Here is a 21,449-nt window from a genome sequence, read left to right on the forward strand (position 1 = left end):
TAATGTTTGGTAGAGGTGATTGATAAGGGTTTCTGATGCCTTGGGAGGTTGACGTTTGGTTGTGATTCACGTGAATTGAAACGTTTTGGAGATAATGTGGTATCGAAGTCTTCGTGAATTGGTTCTCTACTGATCGTGTTGAGTATTGGGTGAGTGGGTTTTGTGGGAGGTCAGTTTTCAATTTGTGGTTGACGAAGGGATGAAATATGTTAGAGATGATCTACTGGACTATGCAGTTTTAATCAACTGGTGCTTCACTTGCGATATTGAGTGTCAATTAATGAAAGTGACTGGCCAGTTAGTGAGATCTCAATATACAAAAGTAGAATTCTAATTTGTGATTGACGAAGGACTCACAAATTTTATGGTTAATTTGAGACGCTAAATCTCTTACTAAACTGCTATCTTATTAATGAAATTGAGTATCAACTAATGAAAATAACAGACCAGTTAGTGAGGTATCAGTACACGAATAGAAAACATTAATTTATGATTGAAAAATAATTAAATAATTTCCTGCGCTAACCAGTTGAATAACCCTGTTCCCTGTAACCGTTGAGTTGCTACTTTCCTAGTAATGTTGAGACTCACAAAGACATCTGCCGATAACCTGTGACAATTCAATAATCTAACATATAAACCTAATTTACATCTAATACTCTAAAACAAAGTTCAATCCTTTTTTTTATCGTATAGAACAATCGTTACCTCGTTAGTGATGTCTTATCAATTTAACTAACGATTATATTCCTCAAAACTAGATCTAGCCTGTACGCTACAAATAATGTTTTTTTTTTTTTTTTTTTAATTCAATTCTTTTGTCCTTCAATAGGAATTCAACGGACGGATGATGGAGTGCCAATGGTTTCGTATAGACAATAGGTATAACTGATCAAAGATTTGTTTTGAATTTCTATATGGGTCGGTCGACTCCATCAAACCGCTCGAGGTTTAATCCAACACGGTGAACGATTTCGCGTTTGCGAATTACGTTTCGATCGACGCGACGCTACGGTGCATCGAATAACTTCGTTCATTTGAAACTGGCTGAAGTCGATTATCACGGCTCTAATTACGAACGCCATGCGACCGTTTGCTCGAGGAGCAATTATGGTTTTCAAAAACAACTTTCGTCTTCCGAAAAGCGACGATCTGCGTTCGTTATTTATTTAGAGCCCTTACAATTTATTTTCGATTAAGTTTTGTCACGGTATTTGCACTATTTTTGTTATATTTCTGCAAAACTCTGTACAGTATTAATTTCTAGAATTTATGTGCAATAGTTTTTCAAGTTTGAAATTATTTTTCAAAATATATACAAACATTCTTTACGATAGAATTAAACAAATTCTGATAATTCTGATAATTTTAATGATTGTATTTGGCAAAATAAATTAATTAAATATATGTAGATTAATTTATAATGACTACAGATTTGAAAGAAATGCACATGAATTGTAAACATTCTAAACAAGTAACGCATGGATTTTTGTTGAAACAGACTAAATCGTCAAAAAAATGTATTTAATATAAATTGCAGTGCCGTCAAATAAATAATGAAGTCTGTTTAAATACTTGGCCGTCGCGTATCGATTTCATTTATTTACCAGATATATTTTTTGACCAGACATTTGTTGTCCCTTGATGTTTTTCGTTTGCGATACACGACATCCGCGGCCTCGTTTGCTCTGATTTGCACGATTCTCATTCTGTTTCTGCTTTTCGCGCTGTTTCCCTCCGTCCATCCCCTCGGTGGGGGTTTATTGGAAAGTTCGACCTCGATGCATCGAACATGCATAAGGGATGTTGGCCGACAATGGCTGTGTCTACGTGACTCTATACCCCCTTCCTACCCCCCCACCGGCCCCTTCCTACCCCTCTTTCGTGTTTTTCAACCCTCCTTCTCCCACTTTCGTTCCTTCGTCCCCTCGTCCGCATCCTTCTAGTTTCCCGCACTCTTTTTCTCACTTTCGCGTTCATGTTGTCGTTTGGTCTCTATAATTTCCTGTATGTTCTGGTGGCTTTCGACGAATCGGGTCACTTGAAATTGAGAAAACTCCGCGACGTGTGGGCAAACGGGGGTGCAATCACGTCAACACCCCCGAATACGTAGGCTCGAAACAGAAATTAAATCAGATAGTTTCCCTAATTGCGAGGGACGGATTTTAGAATTTAATTTTGGCTATTTTGAAATAAATTCAATTTGGAATTCTATTTAAAAATTAATTCCTCTGTTTTGAATTCCACGTGGAAATTTCTTTGCTTGTGCAGAATTAATTTTAGAGGTTTGAATCACTCATACTTGGAATTCTATTTTGAAAATAAATTCCTTTATTTTGAATTCCACCTATTTGTAATCCTATATAAAAATAAATTATGAGGTTGTCCGGAAAGTTTCTTTCGCGAGTTGCACTCAATTATTTTATGTGGTCGTGTTTATATAAATGGACAATTTAATTTCATGGGTATTCATGTTGTAACAGTAATGGAGCAAAATGAATCGTGCACAATTGAGTAATGTAACATGAAACATAAACTATTGTGCATGTATTTCTTATTAATAAAGCGAAAGAAACTTTTGGGACAACCTAATACTTTCCTGGACCAGTGTTTTAATTGAAAACTAATTATTGTACCTTCTATTTCTGTCCGAAATCTAATCTTGAAATTACTCTTTCTCCCAGTCTACAAACTAGAAACAAGAAAACCAAAACTCAGGCGTATCTATCTACCCTTGTTTTTTGCAGATTAAATTAGTTTACCGCCCGCGATAAAAGTTCCCTAGGATCCCGGTTACGGAGGGTGTAAAAAGGTGTCCAAGGAATAGGAGGGAATGAAACTCAAGGACACAATAGTGATGCTTTCAAGGATGGCTTCCATCGAACGAATCTGACGTTCTGAAATGCGTCTTTTCTGCGAACACTCTTCGATAAAAACATCCACACTCCGATGGCGCCTCGGGTATAATATTTTATTATTTGACAAGCAATATACAGGGTGATTCGAAAAACTGGGGCAAGCTATATTCTTCTATACTTCTGGCATAGTCAGAAAAAATATTGAATGGCTACTGAAGTTACTTTTAACTTGTAAAATTTGTTCAAATAAATCAATATTTTATCTTGATTGTGTTGTATTATTTATAAGAAGTATCTAATTTTAGTCACTTCATCGATTTAGTCATTTAAGATCTGTAAATTCTTTGTGTTGTTATTTATAGGAAAAAAATATTAAAATATTGAAGTAATCTCAAACGGAATAATTGGATTTGGGTTATGTCGTAGAGTAACCTTAATTCTTGAGTGCATTCTCTTGACCTATCACTCTGCTTCAATATTGCATTTTTTTTTCTTGTTCTTGATATGGAAAATAAGGTTGTTGAATGAAATTAGAAAAAAAAGGAATACAAAAAATTGCACTCGGAATGTTCGAATCTTTAGAGGCACAGGAAACATAAATTATCCTTCTTGATACTAATCATCAACGATAATAGATGTTTTGTTCGCTTTCTAAACATTAGAGCATTATGCAAATTGTCAGTTTCAACCAGCCTGCATCTACATATTTCCAAGCAAATTGCAAGCGGTAACACATGCAAATGATTGCAATTATACCTAAAAAATGTCTGGTTAAAAAGAAGGTAGCTAGAATCAATCAAATATTTACTAAACAATTCAATTTTAAATTTTCAAACTCCACATATCTTAATTTCAATCTCAAATCCCTAAATATTAAAATATTTAAAGATCACTGTGATATAAACTGCATTGAAAATTACACTAAAGGGTATGGCCGGGTTTGGGGGTCAAAAGTGCCCTTAGACCGATTTCGATTCGCAATGATGTATTCGATAGGTTATCAAAAAAGACTAATCTGTGCCAAGTTTCAAGTTCCTATCTCGACGGGTGGGGGAGTAAACAATAAAAAACAAAAATCACGATTTTGACCAATTTCTCTTGTCCTGCTGCATGAAAAATTTTGAAAAAAATCAGAGATATTCCAGTTAGTGAGGCACATATTCCAGAATTCTTTCAAATTTTTTAGTTTAAAATCCAAACTGTGAAAAATAAAAAACGCAAAAAAAATGATGAAAAATGCCGGTTTTGCATCGAAGGAATCTCAGAACTACGATTATAAAATTACAGGAAGTGTATATTATTGTTATTATTGTCCTCAATTTTTTTCATATTAGGAGTGGTGCGCCGTAGTTGGAAAAATCAAACATCGATTTTTTTCGCTGTTTCGGTGTGTTAGAGCAACTTGTATAAAGAATTTCTGTATACTTTTTATGAAATACATATTTCTTAATGTTTTGACATCGATCAAAATATCTTTATCTAACTGATGATGAAGAAGTCGATATTTCTGACCTATGACTCCATGTATAGCTTCGACAACCCAACGAACCTTTGTAACCTGACGAGATGCGTTGGATTCTGCAGTGGAAAATTGATTACGCTTGCCTTTTAACTCAGGTATAAGAACAGAATAACCACGATCTTCTAAATCAGAATTTTTCATCCCGGAAACCTCGATCGACGATGCAAATATCTCCAGGTTGCAGAAGAGTTTGCAAACCATTGGGGTCTTGCATGACAATCTTCATTATCTCTGCGTCATTCTGTTTTGCATAAAAGGGCCCTAACATATCAACAATATAACCGTTTGTAGTACAAATTGTAAATGGTTTACACAACGGTACTTTCTTTTGGCCGGAAAATGATTTCCTCTGATATTCGTTATTTGAACTTTTTTCATGACGAATGTTCCATCGAAATTTAGCGCTAACTGATCTGAAATATTGTATAATTTTTTAGCAACCGGAGATGTATAATTTTCTATTAAATTGTTCCGCGATAATGCTGCAATGCCAAAATGAACAGGAAGGATATCTTTCTGGAATGAATTTATAACTGACTTACAAAAATCGGATACTTGTTGTTCGCGTTCTAAACCGAGAACTGCGGCTATCACACTATTTGAATTGCCAGTACACAATTTGAAAAGAAATACTACAATAGCCTGAGTGATATCGCGTTGCTGAGATTTTTTCATAGAAGTCATCATTTCCCGAAGTTTAATTAAATTGCTCCATGTTAAACCTGTAAATACTTTAAGTCGTTCTTCCGAAAGTGTAAAATCACCCACTTTATCATTAATATCTGAATTGCAATTTATAGAAAAGTATTCAAAATAATTTCTCAATTCTTCGGTATCGAAGATTCGAGTTTCAGCTGGTACATTTATTATATTTGATTTTGATCCGCAAACAAAGCAGTACCCATGAGTGGAAACAACTCTACTAAATGGCATTTCTACGTATTGAATAGATGTATGATCAACGTTACTCAAATCCCTAACAAACGATGGATCTGCACTTGAAGATATAGCAGAAGATAAAGTTGATGATTCGTCAGACAATATATTGAGCGAAGATATTCCGATTGAAGATAATTGATTCGAAGGTATTTCAGTTAAAGTGGTGCCGAGTGAAGTTATTTCAGTCGATAGATTTTGAGATGAACAAGAAGGTCCAGCTGAAGAAGAGGGTACAGCTAAAGGGACAGTTTTAACTGAAGAACGGGTTGTAGCTAAAGGGACACTTATAACCGAAGAAGAAGTTTCACCTAAAGGAACAGATCTACTCGAAAAAGAGGTTTCAGTTACCGAAGAAGTTTCGACTATAGAAGTCGCCTCAAACTGACGCGGAGAATCTTCCGAATCGGAGTTTGTAACTAACCCTTTCTTGTAAGCGAAGATGCGACACTTATTACACAATTTATCACCAATAATTACCACTCTTTCTAAAATTCTAGAATAACTAACTGGTTCAACTTCCGTCTGGATTTTCTTAAACTGACCATGCGATTTGCGAATAAAGATATTGCAACGAATGCACTTGGTATGGTCGGTTTTCCTTTCAAAAAATTGTGCTCCTTCAGACGACGTATTAAAAACAAGAAATGAATATACACGGATAAACACAAACACAAAAAATACACGCCGATAAACAATATTTGAAAATTATTATACCGATAAATAATATATGAACACGCGTAACAGTTCACAATATTACACGTAAAGTTAATAGCATTGAATTCGAAATAAGGCACCCGACGATCGTCCGTTGCATTTGGCATTCGAACCAAGACTGACCGTTTTTCGTTTCCGTACATTTCTTCAAAGTAGGATATTTTACAATTGGGGAGGAGTTAGGAGAACTGATCGAAGGTTTTGACAATGTTGTAAAGGTGTTGGTGAGTTCGTCCCGTGATCGTCTTTTATGGGTCGTAAACAATGTAAGAAATAATCGCTATAGTAGCGTTTAAAACTCGAAAGGATCGCGTCAAGCCGAAGCAATGTAATAAACTAATAAACGCGGACGAACATACATTCCCCTCCATTCTCTTTGGCGCAGACGTTTCGTAACCTCATTTTGTTCGCAAGTTACCCTTCCCATTACCTTTCTTTATCGAAAGATCCTAGAGAGGATTTCTCATAGTCAAAAAAACAATTTGTATGTTATTAAGGATTGAAACAATTGGCGTTGTGGGCCCCCCTTACAAATGAAAGCCATGCTTACAAAGGTGTTTGAAATGGTCCCAGCAATAATTCAATTCGCCTTAATAGTGGTCGCGGAGGTTATATTCCATGTTGTGAATTTTCCGTGTATTATTTTCGAGAGACAATCAGTGTAGAAAAAAGCGAACATGACTAACGATTGACAATTACTAATGAAATTGAAAATACGATTGCCGTATAAGTAATTGTAAATTCATCATGTCAATTACAATTGCAAATAAAATAATCGCGAAATCAATTAGAATAAAAGAGATTGGTTATCGTTCATTACGATTATTATCTATTATTCTTATATTTTTGCAACTTCTATTCAAGAATTTGTTGTAAACTATACAGCGAAGATAACGATGTGGATTAAGGATAACAACACAAATTCTACACTGCATTTTGACTACAAAACTAAAGATAAGTGTCTCGAAACTGAATTTCATATAGTACTTTAGTGTAAGACGTGTTAAACAATATCGTAGTTGATAAGATACTTGACAAGAGGAGCGGTGGCATGAGCGCTCCAAAACTATTCTTATGTATATAATACATGTTACAACATTATAAAAATATGTTTTTATTATTTGTAAATAAGTATTTATCATTGTTGCATTGATAGAAATTAAAAAATATATGATTAACGGAAAAAAAATATGTACCAACTGGAGATTCGAACCTACGCTCAAAAAGTATCCAGCGGCTCAGCAGCCGAGCACCTTATCACTTGCGCCACGGACGCTCTTGGAAAATATCGTAGATAGTTCTAAAGATACTTTAATCGATGTCAAAACATTAAGAATTATGTATTTCATAAAAAGTATACAGAAATTTTTTATACAAGTTGCTCTAACACACCGAAACAGCGAAAAAAATCGATGTTTGATTTTTCCAACTACGGCGCACCACTCCTAATATGAAAAAAATTGAGGACAATAATAACAATAATATACACTTCCTGTAATTTTATAATCGTAGTTCTGAGATTCCTTCGATGCAAAACCGGCATTTTTCATCATTTTTTTTGCGTTTTTTATTTTTCACAGTTTGGATTTTAAACTGAAAAATCTGAAAGAATTCTGGAATATATGCCTCACTAACTGGAATATCTCTGATTTTTTTCAAAATTTTTCATGCAGCAGGACAAGAGAAATTGGTCAAAATCGTGATTTTTGTTTTTTATTGTTTACTCCCCCACCCGTCGAGATAGGAACTTGAAACTTGGCACAGATTAGTCTTTTTTGATAACCTATCGAATACATCATCGCGAATCGAAATCGGTCTAAGGGCACTTTTGACCCCCAAACCCGGCTATACCCTTTGTGATCAAATATTTTCCTACACATTTTTTTGTCTTCAAACCAACTAATATTACATCGAAGTTTATAATATCAACTAAAAGTTCAGTGACACAACGCAAGTGGTAATCTTAACCGGGTTCCATTGAACCGGAAACAGTTTATTCCTTGGTCGAACGCTAAAGATGATCGTAAATATCATTGAACTTCGTTGATGCTCGACGCGTGGGTAGAGGATGAACAACAAAAGTATTTACATGAAACGTACCGGAAAACAAACAAACGGATAATGAACGCGCGTAGGTTTGCCAGTGTGCTCTAATGAAATTATACATGCGATGTTTATACTGATCGCGATAAATGAATTATGGAAAACAAAGTAAAACATCGAAGTTATTTCTCGTTTGATAAATATTGGGTTGCTGTATAAATTCTATCCTTCGATATCCGGTTGAGTTTCGTGTGAAAAATATTGTTTTTGCTCGATCTTGGCTGCGAGTATTGTTTACACGATACAAAGGACGATTGAAAATATCTTTGTCATAGCAATTGTGACAATATCTAAACATTCACCGAGGAAATGTTATAGAATATATTTGGAGGCACTGTGTAAATTTTGACAACACGGAATTTCAAAGATTACGTTGCGAACAATTAATATTTTCTTTTGAAATATTGATTAGAAAATGATCTACGAGCAAATATATTAAAACTGATTTACTGATACGTTATAGAAATGTTATAGAAAATACTTGGAGGCACTGTGTAAATTCTGACACTGCGGAATTTCAAAGATTATGTTGTGAAGAATTAATATTTTCTTTGGAGATATTGCTTAGAAAATTATCTACGAGCAAATATATTAAAAATGATTTACTGATACGTTATAGAAATGTCATAGAAAATACTTGGAGGCACTGTGTAAATTTTTACACTACGGAATTTCAAAGATTACGTTGCGAAGAATTAATATTTTTTTTCTGCAATATTGATTAGAAAATTATCTTGAAATTGATTTACTGATATTAATTTGTGATATTTAACTAATCTGTATTTTTGGACAATGTAACGTCACGTGTGTAAAGGTAGAAAACACGAGGTATTTTCACACGGTGATCTACTCTCTAATATTTTATAATGGACAATGTTCCAAGCACGTAATACTCCGAACTTTGTACAGACTGAAAAAAGGAGGCTATTGATTGGACAAAATACAAGGAGCACACATATATAGACAGAGACGATGGAAAAATCGACTTGGGGAAACTTTTGTCGAGAGAAAGTTTTTCCTTCGGATACTTAAAATTAGACGTGATTCGATGAAAGTAGCGATGGATTCGAACGTATCGCGGGAATACTTGGTTTTTTAAGAATGTTTGTTTTTAAGATAATAAAATATAATGGAACTATTGATGGGATTGGAATACATCGTAAGAATTCTTATTTAGTAATGATAGATTCAAACACTTCGAGTGAATCCCAATTTTTAAGGTCACTATGCCAATGAAATGTGAGTATTAATAAAACCCCGAACAAAATTAATATCAAAGTTGTTTGAGCATTAAGAATTCTTGAGATGTTTTTGATTTTTCCCTACAAGCATGTCGAACCTCGATAAAATAATTAACTCTCCCAAGTTGATTTTTTCGAGGACTAGTTCTACGAGAATAATGTTGGAATATGGGAAAAATGAGGATAACTTGGGAGGGAGTGGAAGCACATCGATATTCCTGGTCGTGGCGAGGTCTCACCAGGTGCACCAGAGACTGGACGAGAAGACAGACAGGATTTCCGGCGGCTTGTATGACCTCAACCGCCCGCTCGTGCGTGCCATGTCGCAGGTCCACGCCATCGACCTCGATTATGCGGTCTCCGACCTGAAAGTAAACACGAACAGAAACGCGCGCATTAAATCTTTTAATTTCGCTCGATTTACCCACGATACACGTCCTTTCTGTTTCTAATCGTCCGTGGGGGACTCCCCAAAGTGTTTCCAAAATAATAGATGTTTAATTGAATGAATATTTCTGTTTGGTTATTTTCATAAAACTGAAATTTCTTATTCAAATATCAATTTTGAGTGGTCGATTGTCGAGCAAATTTTATTCAATTCTGGATTAGACACTTTATATCGTATACAAATAAACACGCGTATTTGTATCTTTTAATTTGTATTATTTTATAGTTTATTTCTATATAAATGGTATAATTATGTTGCTCTAATAGGAGAATTGTATTTTAATTTTACATTAAACAGTTTCAAATACTCGAGCAGAAAAAAATTCAACGATTATATATTATTGAAACATGGGAATATTATATATTAATGACAATAATATATAAATGAGAATATTTATTGAATTTCGTTTGTCTAATATTTGCCTTGAATATTTATTGAAAAATTAACACCAATTTCCGCTTGAATGATTTTTATGAGCTTATACGTTTTCAAAGCTCTCGAGTGGAATAGTAACTAACTTCTTCAGGTTCTACTTTTACAATTAGTCCTATTGCGTCCATTTAATGGAAAGTGTACCGAACGGAATCTGAATTATTACGTTACCTTCAATTCGCCGGTTCTTCCGGCGGGACTGTTCGGCAAAACGTTCTTTATGAATATTCCGGATATGTTCTGAGACTTACTAGAACTGCCATTGTGCAGGTCGACCTAAAACACATATTTAACATTGGCTGAATGAATCATTAATAATTTACAAATCCACTAAAGTCAGTACGAATGTCGACCACGATAAAAAGCATTCCATACGACATTTTACATTATCTCGTATTGGAATTATAAATATAACTGTACAAAATGTTCAATTATTTCCCTTAGATCAAACATTTTTGCTCATTTTTATTTATGAAGCTAAAGTTCTAAAGTTATGAAGCTAAAGTTCTAAAGTTATTAAGCTAAATTTAACACTTGAAGAAATTTTGTATTACTCGAAATATCTCCCATTTGGTTGAATTTTCAATTTTAGCTTTTACTGAACGTAACTACTATGTTATTACGTACTTTTGCATTTCTAAGTGTTCACTCATGCGATGAACGCCTATAGGCGTCCAGTGCACGTGCTCAACAAACGTGACTAAGTGTTTTCCACATACAATGCATGATTTTTGATCCAATCTCGAGATGGAGAGAATTTTAATATATTTCAATAGATCAATTTGAATTTTTCAAATGACTATCGAACCAAGGAAAATTGGAACCGACAATTCCGTTACGTTACCAAGTCGACTTTAATGTCTCGAAGCCATTCGGTACATTCGAAGCCATAATGCACTTATACCAGTACAACTTTGTGCGTCATATACCCGTGGATCACTCGACTGAAATTAACAACCAATGCCATCAACGTGGTACCATTAGCTCCTCGGTACACGACGTAATTAGCCGAGCAATTATCAAACCCGGAAGAACTGCGTTTAATCATTGTTAGCGAGGTCTGTTGTTGCTAATTTTACAAGCAAGGAAAACGTGAATGTGGCCGCGCAGCGATGTAATGTTGCGCCTAAATTAGTTCATTCATGTTTTTCTGGTGAACAATTAATAAAATGCTGAATAAATTTATGAATGACGTTGTGCATTACAGTGGCCCGATGCAAATAATATATAGTTTAAAAAGAAGCTATAACGAGTGTAAATGTAAATTGAATTAAAGTATGAATATTCTAGGGTGAGTTTTGTCTTCTAAATACATTGAGTACAGATTATAATGTGAAGGTTCATGGTGATGTGAGACTGATGAGATGAAATGTATAGTAAATGTCACAATCATGCAACTTGAAGATCTATTACGAAACTATATGAATGATATGTTATGAATAAAAAAGTGACCGTTTTCATATATAATTAGTTTGCGTAACATGAATATGAACAGTCAATGTAAACATAAATTTATAATAATTATAATTATAAATTGATGTTTGTATTGGTTGTTAACATTCACATTAGACAACAATAAATAGAAAACAAGCTCCCTTGAAAGATGAATGAATAACGAACAAACAATTTCTCTCAATCTAAATCGAATAACTTTCCCGATTTGGCCTGCTGCTTTTGAACACATGCAAAATTAGAAACTACTTCAAAAATAAATATTATAATTATAATTAAAAAAAAAAAGAGCCATATAAGAGTATACTACTGTCAGTATATCAGACCTCCCTGAATTGAAATAAAACAAGAAGAGTAATCCTCCCAGCCCTAACTCCATTAGCACCGACTAATTAAAATGTTCAAGCGACATAGTCCGCACGGAGCAAACTGCTCCAGTTTCTTTAGAAACAGCAGGTGTCCCATGACCGTCCACGAAACCAGTACGTACGCTCAGCGATCTCAATTCCGGTTAACAGACCACGCTCTGTTCATCGCCGCGCCTCTGGAACACGTGCCACGGACGCGCGACCAGCAAACATCGTTGGTTTTTATTTTTAACTACACAATGTAGGCGTGTTGCGTTACCTTTCCACCAACGATGCTCAGCCCCAGACTAGTCTTTGGCTCCCTGTAGATCTCCACCAACCGCTCAGGGCCCCAGTGCTTGGACCAGTTGATGTTCCCGTCGTGGACCTGGTGAGTGACCGTCATGTCGACTCTCTCGTCAGCGAAAACGACCGCTGGAATCCTGCAGGGCGAGCCGCAGCTGGAGGACCCCGAGCTCTCGGTCTTCTGGGACACGGAGCTCACCGGTCGGCTCTGTAACCGTGGCTGATAACCACTGTCCACGAACTCGGCCTCTAACAACTCATCGTCGCTACACTGGATGGCTTTCGACTCCTGGACTGTCTGGACCTCGACCTCCCTTCGGGGACTGCGGAAGGACCTGGAGCAGGATTGTATTCGGGGGTGGTGATTAGTTTCGTGGTTTGAGAAATTGGTGGATCAATTGGCAATCGTGGGAGGAATATGGAGGGAGGTTCTTTGGAAAATTGTAAACTTAGGGGATGTTGGTGGTATGAAAATTTAGTTAGAAAAGAAATTGGAGTAGGATGCGTTAAGAATTTGCAGTCTAGAATTTGTATATTTCAGTACAAATTGGTGGATTGATTGACAGTCGTGGGAGGGATGTGGAGGGAGGTTCTTTGGAGAATTATAAATTTAAGGGTTCTTGGAGGTGTAAAAATTTAGTTAGAAAAGAAATTGGAGTAGGATGCGTTAAGAATTTGCAGTCTAGAATTTGTATATTTCAGTACAAATTGGTGGATTGATTGTCAATCGTGGGAGAGAAGCGGAGGGAGGTTTTTTAAAATTGTAAATTTTGGAGATTCTGAGGATGAAATTGAAGAAGGTTGTGTTAAGAATTTGCAGTCCAGATTTGTCGATTTCATTTCTGTCGAGCCTCACCCGACACAGACAGCAAATGGACTTTGATTTTGAATTTGATATTGCAAGGGAGGTTCAACACCACTTGGTTTTCATGTATACTTGTATGACTATTTCAACTTGCATACGTTGATTGACTCCTAAAGTATGCATTGCATTAAAGAGATTTTTGTACAAAAGTAAATTCCAGACATGACACGTCATGGGCTCTGAACGAGTTAAAACTATATTTTAAACTGAAGTAACATAAACGGTGCCAAGGTTCGTTTCGTTACAAGTATCCCTAACGTACACGTACTCGAAACAGCAGTGCTGCAACCTAATCATACCTATCCAATAACTATCGCGATTACAGATTACCCAAAAACGATTAATTATCGCATATAACATGCTCTCTACTACTCACCTGTCCAAAGAAGGCGAGCAGGCGACGCTGCTGATGGACTTGCCAGGACTAGTAGAGATATCCTCAGGTATGCACTGTACGCTCTTGGACTCCTTCACCTGGCTCCTCTCGGATCTGGACGGGCTATCGAACGAATCCCCTAACTCTGAAGTCTTCGAGAACCCAAGTCCTCCCAAATCATCTAAACAGCACTGAACGCTCTTGCTGTCCCCCTGGGTTTGTGTCTGAACCTCCCTCCTAGGACTCTGATAGTATCTCCTCTGCAGAGGACTGTCCCTGGAGACCTCGGATGGACTGACGATGCTCTGTTCGGGGCTGCACTGGGTGCTCTTTGTCTCCTGCTCGGTCTGTGTCTCCGCGTCGCACTTCTCCTTCGGAGAGTACTGGGTCTCCTTGAAGCTACGCTCGACTTCTTCAACGGCTTTGTCTTGCGACTCCGGCCAACAATCGGGGACGGATCTGAGCAGATCCTCCAAGGAGGACGAGAGCACTTGGTGCAACAGATGATCCGACTGGCTCTCTAGGGTCTGGCTCTGGTACTCCAGAGAGTGCTCCTTGCTGATGAGGCTGTCCTCCTCGGATCTGGCGACTGTTTCCTCCAGCAGCGGGCACCTCTGCTGCCAGAGGATCCTGTCATAATCACCAGGCCCCGGATCCTCTTCTGGGTCCTTCTCTAGGTCGCTCGGTTCCTCCTCTGACCTCTCGTCCCTCTGGATCTGTTCAACTTCGGGGGACTTCCCCGCTGGCTCCTCTGGTTCGGTCTCTGTCAGTCGCGGACTCGACTGGCTCTGGTCCTCGGGCCTTCGCGGAAACAGGAAACACAAGGGGCGAAATGTAGGCGTGGAAAAGAACCGCGTAATGAGGAGAAACGCGGAGAGGGGTGGTCTAACGAAACGAAGTCTACGCGGTTCTTAACGAGCAAGCTCCGAGGGCTTCTTATTCTGGATAACGTTTCGAGCGAATCCGCTAAAGCAGCGAATGGAAAGGTCTTCCCGTGGTGACCCACTAATTGCGGCGGAGGTTCTGGTCGGACGGTTAATACGGTCAATGGGGAAAAAAGGGTACGGTGGAGCTGCATTGTGGGCCGTAATTGTAAGACATCACGCTAATGGCCCGATGGGGGATACGCCACGAATCACGCGGCGAAAGTTTCTGCGATGGAGATCTGCTCTGCGATCGAGGGAAGTCCTAACTATATATGTGCTCTTGGGTTATGGATGATTACTCGGTGTAATTGAACTAATTGTGTTTTCATATCGTTGGTTCATTAGTTAAGGCAGAAATCGTGAGGGATGATTTTTCATTGATCCTTGCGTGATGGAAGTAAAGCATCGATAAAAGGGAGTTCTGAATATCAGTATGCTAATATTTAGAATCTATATTCGTAGGTCACGAATGATTATTTGATGAAATTGCGCAGGTCGATCTAAAGCATTCCACGTGATATTTTATATTATCTCATATTAGAATTATAAATATCACTGACAAAAATTGTATTCTCATTTTCCTAACCCCTCAATTGAGGTAAAACTTGGGTGGCATGATTAATACCATTACTAAGGGAAAACGATTGCGAGGGAGATATATTCTCGGATGAAATTGTAAGACATCACGCTAAGAGCACGGTGTGATGAATGATACTTTAGGGTGTACATTCGATGAAGGGGAGTTCTGACTAATGTCTGGTGTCTGTACTTTTAGGTTATAGATAATCGCTTCATCGTATTTCTAGATTTCAATGTATTACGATCAGATGATAAATATCATTCCTGATGAAAAAGAGTACGATGAAGGTACGTTATCGGCAGAAATGTGAGACGTCACCGTAATAGCTGGATGATGGATACACGGGGGATGATCTTGATGGGTGACATGCTGGTATCTCTAAGCTAAAGGTCTGAGATCATGAGAAGATTGAAATGTTCCCATTGGATAACTGCTACGCCTGTTATATATCTAATCTAGTTCGATTACGTGCACTTAGATAATAGGGAAAAGTTGCAGCTTCGCGCATTTTTAATTGCATGTGGGAAATAAATATCTACGAGGAATGGTAAAAAGAAGAACGAGAAGACAATATCCCATACCATTGGAGAAAATAAATATATCGAATGAAATAAAAACTAGAAATGAAATTTTCCTCAGAAAAATGACAAAAGAATGAAAATACCTTTCGTTGAGATTAATTTAGAAATTAAGTGTGTACTTTTTCTCTCGCAATCGTCACAGATATTCGCCAATCCTAATTCTAGACTAGTATTTTAAGACGATGACAGCATCGTATATCTAAACAAGTGGACTTTTTGAAGACACGTTAATAGCTCGACAGTGAATGTGTGATGAATGACAGCCTGATGCTGTGAACTCGAGGTGTGGTCTACAATTAAGGAGAATAGTCGAAGAATCTCATCCCAGCCATTATAACATTTGTGCTACACAATCATTTAATCTAACTGTCTTCCAAAATTAATCAGAAATAAAAGATCACGCCAATCGCGAGGGTAGTTTTTCTCCCCAAAAAATCTACATCTACAAGAACTATTAAGTACTTCCGCAGGAAAAAATTTAAATAACTTCTTGTGATTTGTATCAATAACGACGGAAAGTTTCGAACAGATATCATGAATCGTTTTCGTTCAATAAAATTCCAAAGACGCCCCTGTTTCTCTGTACCGTGACTAGAACAGCCCCTGAAGTCGTTCAAATCGAAACCGTGTGTTCTCGAAGCGTCGTTTCATAGAAGGATCGTCGCAGTTTCTGTCTCAAAGCGCCTTTTTGCGCGAGGTTTACCTGCACAGCACACCCAGCGAACTGTTAAGAATTCAATCCTCGATCGTTTCGTGACCAGTTCCCCAATCCTCGCGAAATAAAACAAAACAAACAACTCTTATGTGCCACGATTCACCGGAACTCCATCGATCAGAACAGACAAGCAAATTTTATTCTAATTCTCTAAATTGTAATTGTAATTGAACTATTTATTCCATACCTTCAATCGTAATATTTATTTATTTATCAAGAGTCATAATATGATTCAGATTATATGTTGAAGATTCCAATTTTTATTTAACTATTCATTTTATAATTCAGAATTGTAATATACATTTAGTTAACAAGTGACGAATCAAATGAGATTTACTTTTATGAATTTTGCCCATCTCTGCTTCAACTCACAACGTGGGATCTATTCAACTTATCTAAATTCCAAGAACTTTTTATTCGACTCACTCGTACGTTTCAAATTATTAATTTTATATAAATATGTCTTAAACAGAAATGCTTCCTATCTTCATAATTGAAAGTGGAGCAAATTTGCTAGTCACTACAGCAATTAATGAACTGTTCTATTTATCATAAAACTCAGATAACACAAACGACGTTCCAAACGTAATTCGTGACTCGATTCAGGTTAAGCACCCGGTTAGAAAAATTGAAATAAGCTCCGAAATCCACGAAATAAACGTAAACCTCGCAAATATCAAAACTGACCTATCCACTGACATTAGCAAAAATCCACTCAATTAAAATCAAACTTCAATCTCGCGAAAATTAATGAACACGAGTCAAATAATTGCTCGATTACCCAACGAACAATTTTCACTCAGCAATTACTTTAACTCCCCACAACTGTATTCCTGATCTCAGAACTCCCCTTTTTTCTCCCGTGCCCTAATTCCAAACGGATTAACAACCTTCCTCGGATCCGCAGCGAGTCGAAAGGTGAAGGGCCACGGTGCGAACTCGCGGTATTAAGGAGCAACTCTGGGGTCGTTTGAAATTTTTTTAGTCAAAAAGGGGGGGCGGGGTGGAAAAACTCGCGTTAAATCGCGGGTGGAAAAAGTCGTGGTACCTCTGTCACGTTCCGCTACGAAGGCAAGGTGTTCACTGGCGTGTCTCTGGACGGCCGTGCGTCACTGCAAACTGGCTTACTCTGATCTAATAAACAACACACTCCGAGCCGCGTGTACACGAAAACGTGGCGCGCGTTCGCGTGCACTCGCGACAAACGCGCACGTAGGCGCGAGGCGAATGCGCACAAACACACGCGAGCGGCGCAGACGTCGCGTGGCGTCCAACGTTTCTCTCTCTAACTGTCGCGAGACGGAGAGCACGCGACGCCTAGGCGGTCCGAATCACGACTAATCGCGAGCAACCACCTCTCCAGCTGTATCCCGCGAGTGCACGGCACGCACACAGCCAACCGTGACGGTGGGTGAATCCACGCGATTTACTCAGTTGCCGAAGGGGAGACTGCGTGGGGGTAAGTACCGAGCAGAGCTTCGTTGCGGCAAAAACCTCTCCTTCTCCGTTCCTTCCGCGGTTCTACCGCGCGAGTCAAAATTCGCGGTGGGGGAAGAGGAAGTTTGCTTTAATTAGGGATTACGATTTGGGGGTGTTTTAAAGGTGCGATACAAACATTTTTGAGGGCTGGAGGGTTGTAAGTTTTTAGGAGAATTGTATAAATAGAAAGAAGGGAGGTTGAAACGTGCGAAGAGGTGGAGAGAATTTTGCTGTAATTAGGGATGACGATTTGGAAGGCTATATGGATAGTCAAGGTTTGGTATAAACGTGTTTGAGATTGTATGAAAGGTCTACTTTTCTAAGGGTGGAGGTCTATAAGTTTGTAAGAGACTTGCATAAACAGAAGGAGTGTTCATAGAAGTGGAGAATATTTAGTTTAAATAATGGTTGACGATTTATGAATCGACATGGTGACCCAAAGATGTTTGAGATCGCATGAAAACACTACTCTCGTTGGGGAGACCTGTAAGTTTGCGAGAGAATTGTATAAATAGAAGAGGGTCAAAAGTCAAGCAGTTCAAAGAGGTACGGACAAGTTTGAATAATGGATTAGGATTGAGAGCTCTACATATACTGATCTCAACTTTTGTTGCAAACATATTTGTAATTGTATGAAAACTCTACTATTCTTGATGTAGACTTTTAAATTGATAAGAAAATTTTGCAAAGTAGTACGAGATTAGGAAAAACTAAATTTGCGAAAAAAGATATTTGGAAAATGATCGAAGTCGACGTTACGAACAAAATAAATAAAGGGAAGAATACCTCCAGAGACAATAAACATGTATGCCAAACGAGGATTCTCAAATGACCAAAAACTATTCCAAACAATTCCAATTCCCCGTAGCCACCTTCCCAAAAAACACTTCTCAAATCCCCGAATAAACCCTTCGTTCATCCTTTGATTCACCCTGTACATCTCCCTTTATCCCTTTCCCCCCTCCAACCGTCGCCGCCGTGTTTCGGTTACCTATAGTTACGGCTTTAACTTCTGTTTCTTTCAGCGTCGTTCCGCCATCATGTTTCCTCCGGTACGCGGCACCGACGACGTCTCGTCCTTATCTTTTATCGTCTCTATTCGTCTCTAGACATCGACTACACTCTCCTATATTTATATTCGTGTTCGGTTTCCGCTCCGCCGCCGATGCTTTCTATTCCTCTAACCCACTTTCGTGGCCATTCGAGCGTCGTCTGTGACGCCAGCCTCCGTGTTCGCTTCCTGTTTCCCTCGTTGTGTTTCAATTCGACTTCCCTCGGGGTTCGCGTCCCCCGACGAGATAGGCGGGCTGGTTGGATAAGGTTAAGGGTCGAAAGACGAAATGTATTTGGTTTGTTTCGCACACGCGAGCCGGGCTTCTGGCTGGTTGCACAATTGGAAGAGAATAGATCTCTTCCGTGCCCGCGCGTTCAACGCCACTGTTTGAAAGGTGAATGTCAAACAAGTTCACCGAATCGCTGACGAATGTGCCAGGTCCAACAGGCGTATCCACCAGCAAACGCTGCGTCACTCATTCTCATAAACACTGTCATTCCTGCCTCTGTATGCCAGGCCTTGGCCTATCGTTGGCATCTAGACAAGGGGATGACGGGCCAAGTTATAACGCGGCTATGGGAGTATGTGTTGAAATATGCTGCAGTCCATGAGAAATGTCCATGTAGAAATGTAGTCGGGGTTTAAGTTATCACTTTTCTGGATTCACGATTATTCACGAAATACGGGTCCTCAAAGTTTATACGTTTTACCAGTCTTTATCACACTTTACGAAAACTGCCTTTACGAATGAATTTTTAACCCCGAAACTATTACAGATATCAATTCTTTCTTTTTTTGTTTTGTTTTAATCTAGAAGGATGAAGCTCCCTGAATATATTTTTCTTGAATCCCAAAAATGATTTATACGAGTTATAAATATTCCAAGATATCTTCTTACGAAGCGTCGAGGTAAATTATTTCTACGTCCAATTTCTTCAACATATTTTTTTTCAACGAAAACTATGAATTTCATCAATGCAGTAAAATTCGTATACACTCTTCACCAGTCGCTAAAGCTATGTGCCAAATTTTAAAGCAATCGATGAAGCCGTCTTTTCTGTAGAAATTCTCCAATTGACGGCCCTTATTTGAGGTCTAAACAAATTTCTTTCAGACGCATTTCCATGGCAGTCTTTTTAAGCTGCAGTCCACAATAAGTTTAAGTTTATTCACTCCGTTGCAGCTTTACTTTCCAACGTCCAGCTTGGTCAGCCACCGAGGAATGCGAATCTTTTCAGTGAACATCTTGGGTGTACGTTGTACGGCTTCGTGTATTTTTGAAGCTCGACTGTGCGCGATGATAAGGGGAAGGGGAAAGCAGAGAATGATACTAGGCGGAGATCGATGCTCCCAGCCTATGGAATATCGACTACTTCGGAAAAGCTTCGTTCAGAGTCGTTGAAAAGAAACGGCTGGGTATTCTCTTTGAAGGAAGTCGTCGAATAGTTGAAAGAACAAGAGGCTTTTGTCCATAAAACATTCATGATTATCCGTTCCTACAATGGATCCGTTTTATCTGCCATTGAAATCGCATTTTAAACGAGCAGGGACTTTTTGTTTTCATGGTTGAATTGTCTAGACTTGGATTATATTTATTTTGAAATTGGAGGAATTTTGTTGCGTAGAACTCTCGACTTGTGCAAAAAGAAAATCGATTATGAGTATGTGCAGTATGGTTAGCCTCGAAGAAGCCGTACACGGTGTATCTACGTAAGTAGCGATAGGTCGAATGTAGTTCAAATATAGATTTCGAAGTTTTACACGGTAACAAGACGAATTTTAGTGTAGGAAGACTGACATATGATTTTTATATTACATTCATCGAATTGCAAATTTTTAAGATTATTTCTGTAACTTCCAAATTTATAAAATTCTAAATTGTTTTTTAAATATTCTGTGGACATATATTTAACCACTTGCTATTTTTCTTTTTTAATTAGTATTACGTTAAATATTTCTTTAATTTGACATTATCGGCATTTAAACGCGTCACATAATTACAAAAATTTTAAGGAATACAATTCCATGGAGTATTCTTTTGTAAAGTATCCCGAAGCAACGTCCTCTCAATTTATTATTCCGCGGATTTACGAGAAACGAGAACGCTCATCGGACAGCAATAAAAGCGAACGGTAAAAAATATGTTTTCGCGTCAGTGTCGTGTTACAACGACGGAAACGTTGAAGCGATCGTTCGTAACGCCCCTCGAACGAACTCCAAGACATTCGACGCCGGAAAGAAAAATAATTGATTGCCGTGCCTATTTTGGTTTCAATCGCTCGGTAAAAGAATAGAAAGGAGGGAGAGAGGCCTCTGACGATAGAATTTTCGGGTCGCGAAACACTCTGTGATATTCCAGGCGACCTAGATTTCCAATCAATTGTGCGCATTTCTCGGGGTTTCAACGTTCGCTTGTTTAATCCTGTGTAATCTCTCTACTAAACTGAAACTCTCTGCAAACATTTTTGGAGAGCATCCCTCCTGAGAAAAGAACTGCCTGTGGTTGCGGTT

At 38.1% G+C, this 21,449-nt stretch overlaps 1 protein-coding gene across 2 annotated transcripts in view; it reads right to left on the minus strand.

Moving 5' to 3' along the window:
* LOC128886027 (inaD-like protein) overlaps positions 1 to 21,449 on the minus strand; it is a 108,334-nt gene that overhangs the window by 14,578 nt on the left and 72,307 nt on the right. For both annotated transcript variants that reach the window (XR_008459715.1, XM_054140539.1), the window contains exons 20-23: positions 13,604 to 14,404; positions 12,337 to 12,697; positions 10,429 to 10,533; positions 9,617 to 9,742 (exon numbers count right to left, since the gene is read on the minus strand). Coding sequence is in view for 1 of the 2 variants with exons in the window: in XM_054140539.1 (XP_053996514.1) it covers positions 9,617 to 9,742; positions 10,429 to 10,533; positions 12,337 to 12,697; positions 13,604 to 14,404 (1,393 nt within the window). In the remaining variant the exon portion in view is untranslated. The remainder of the gene's footprint in view (positions 1 to 9,616; positions 9,743 to 10,428; positions 10,534 to 12,336; positions 12,698 to 13,603; positions 14,405 to 21,449) is intronic.

Source organism: Hylaeus anthracinus, unplaced genomic scaffold (genome assembly GCF_026225885.1).
Source record: "Hylaeus anthracinus isolate JK02 unplaced genomic scaffold, UHH_iyHylAnth1.0_haploid 11982, whole genome shotgun sequence".
NCBI lineage: Eukaryota > Metazoa > Arthropoda > Insecta > Hymenoptera > Colletidae > Hylaeus > Hylaeus anthracinus.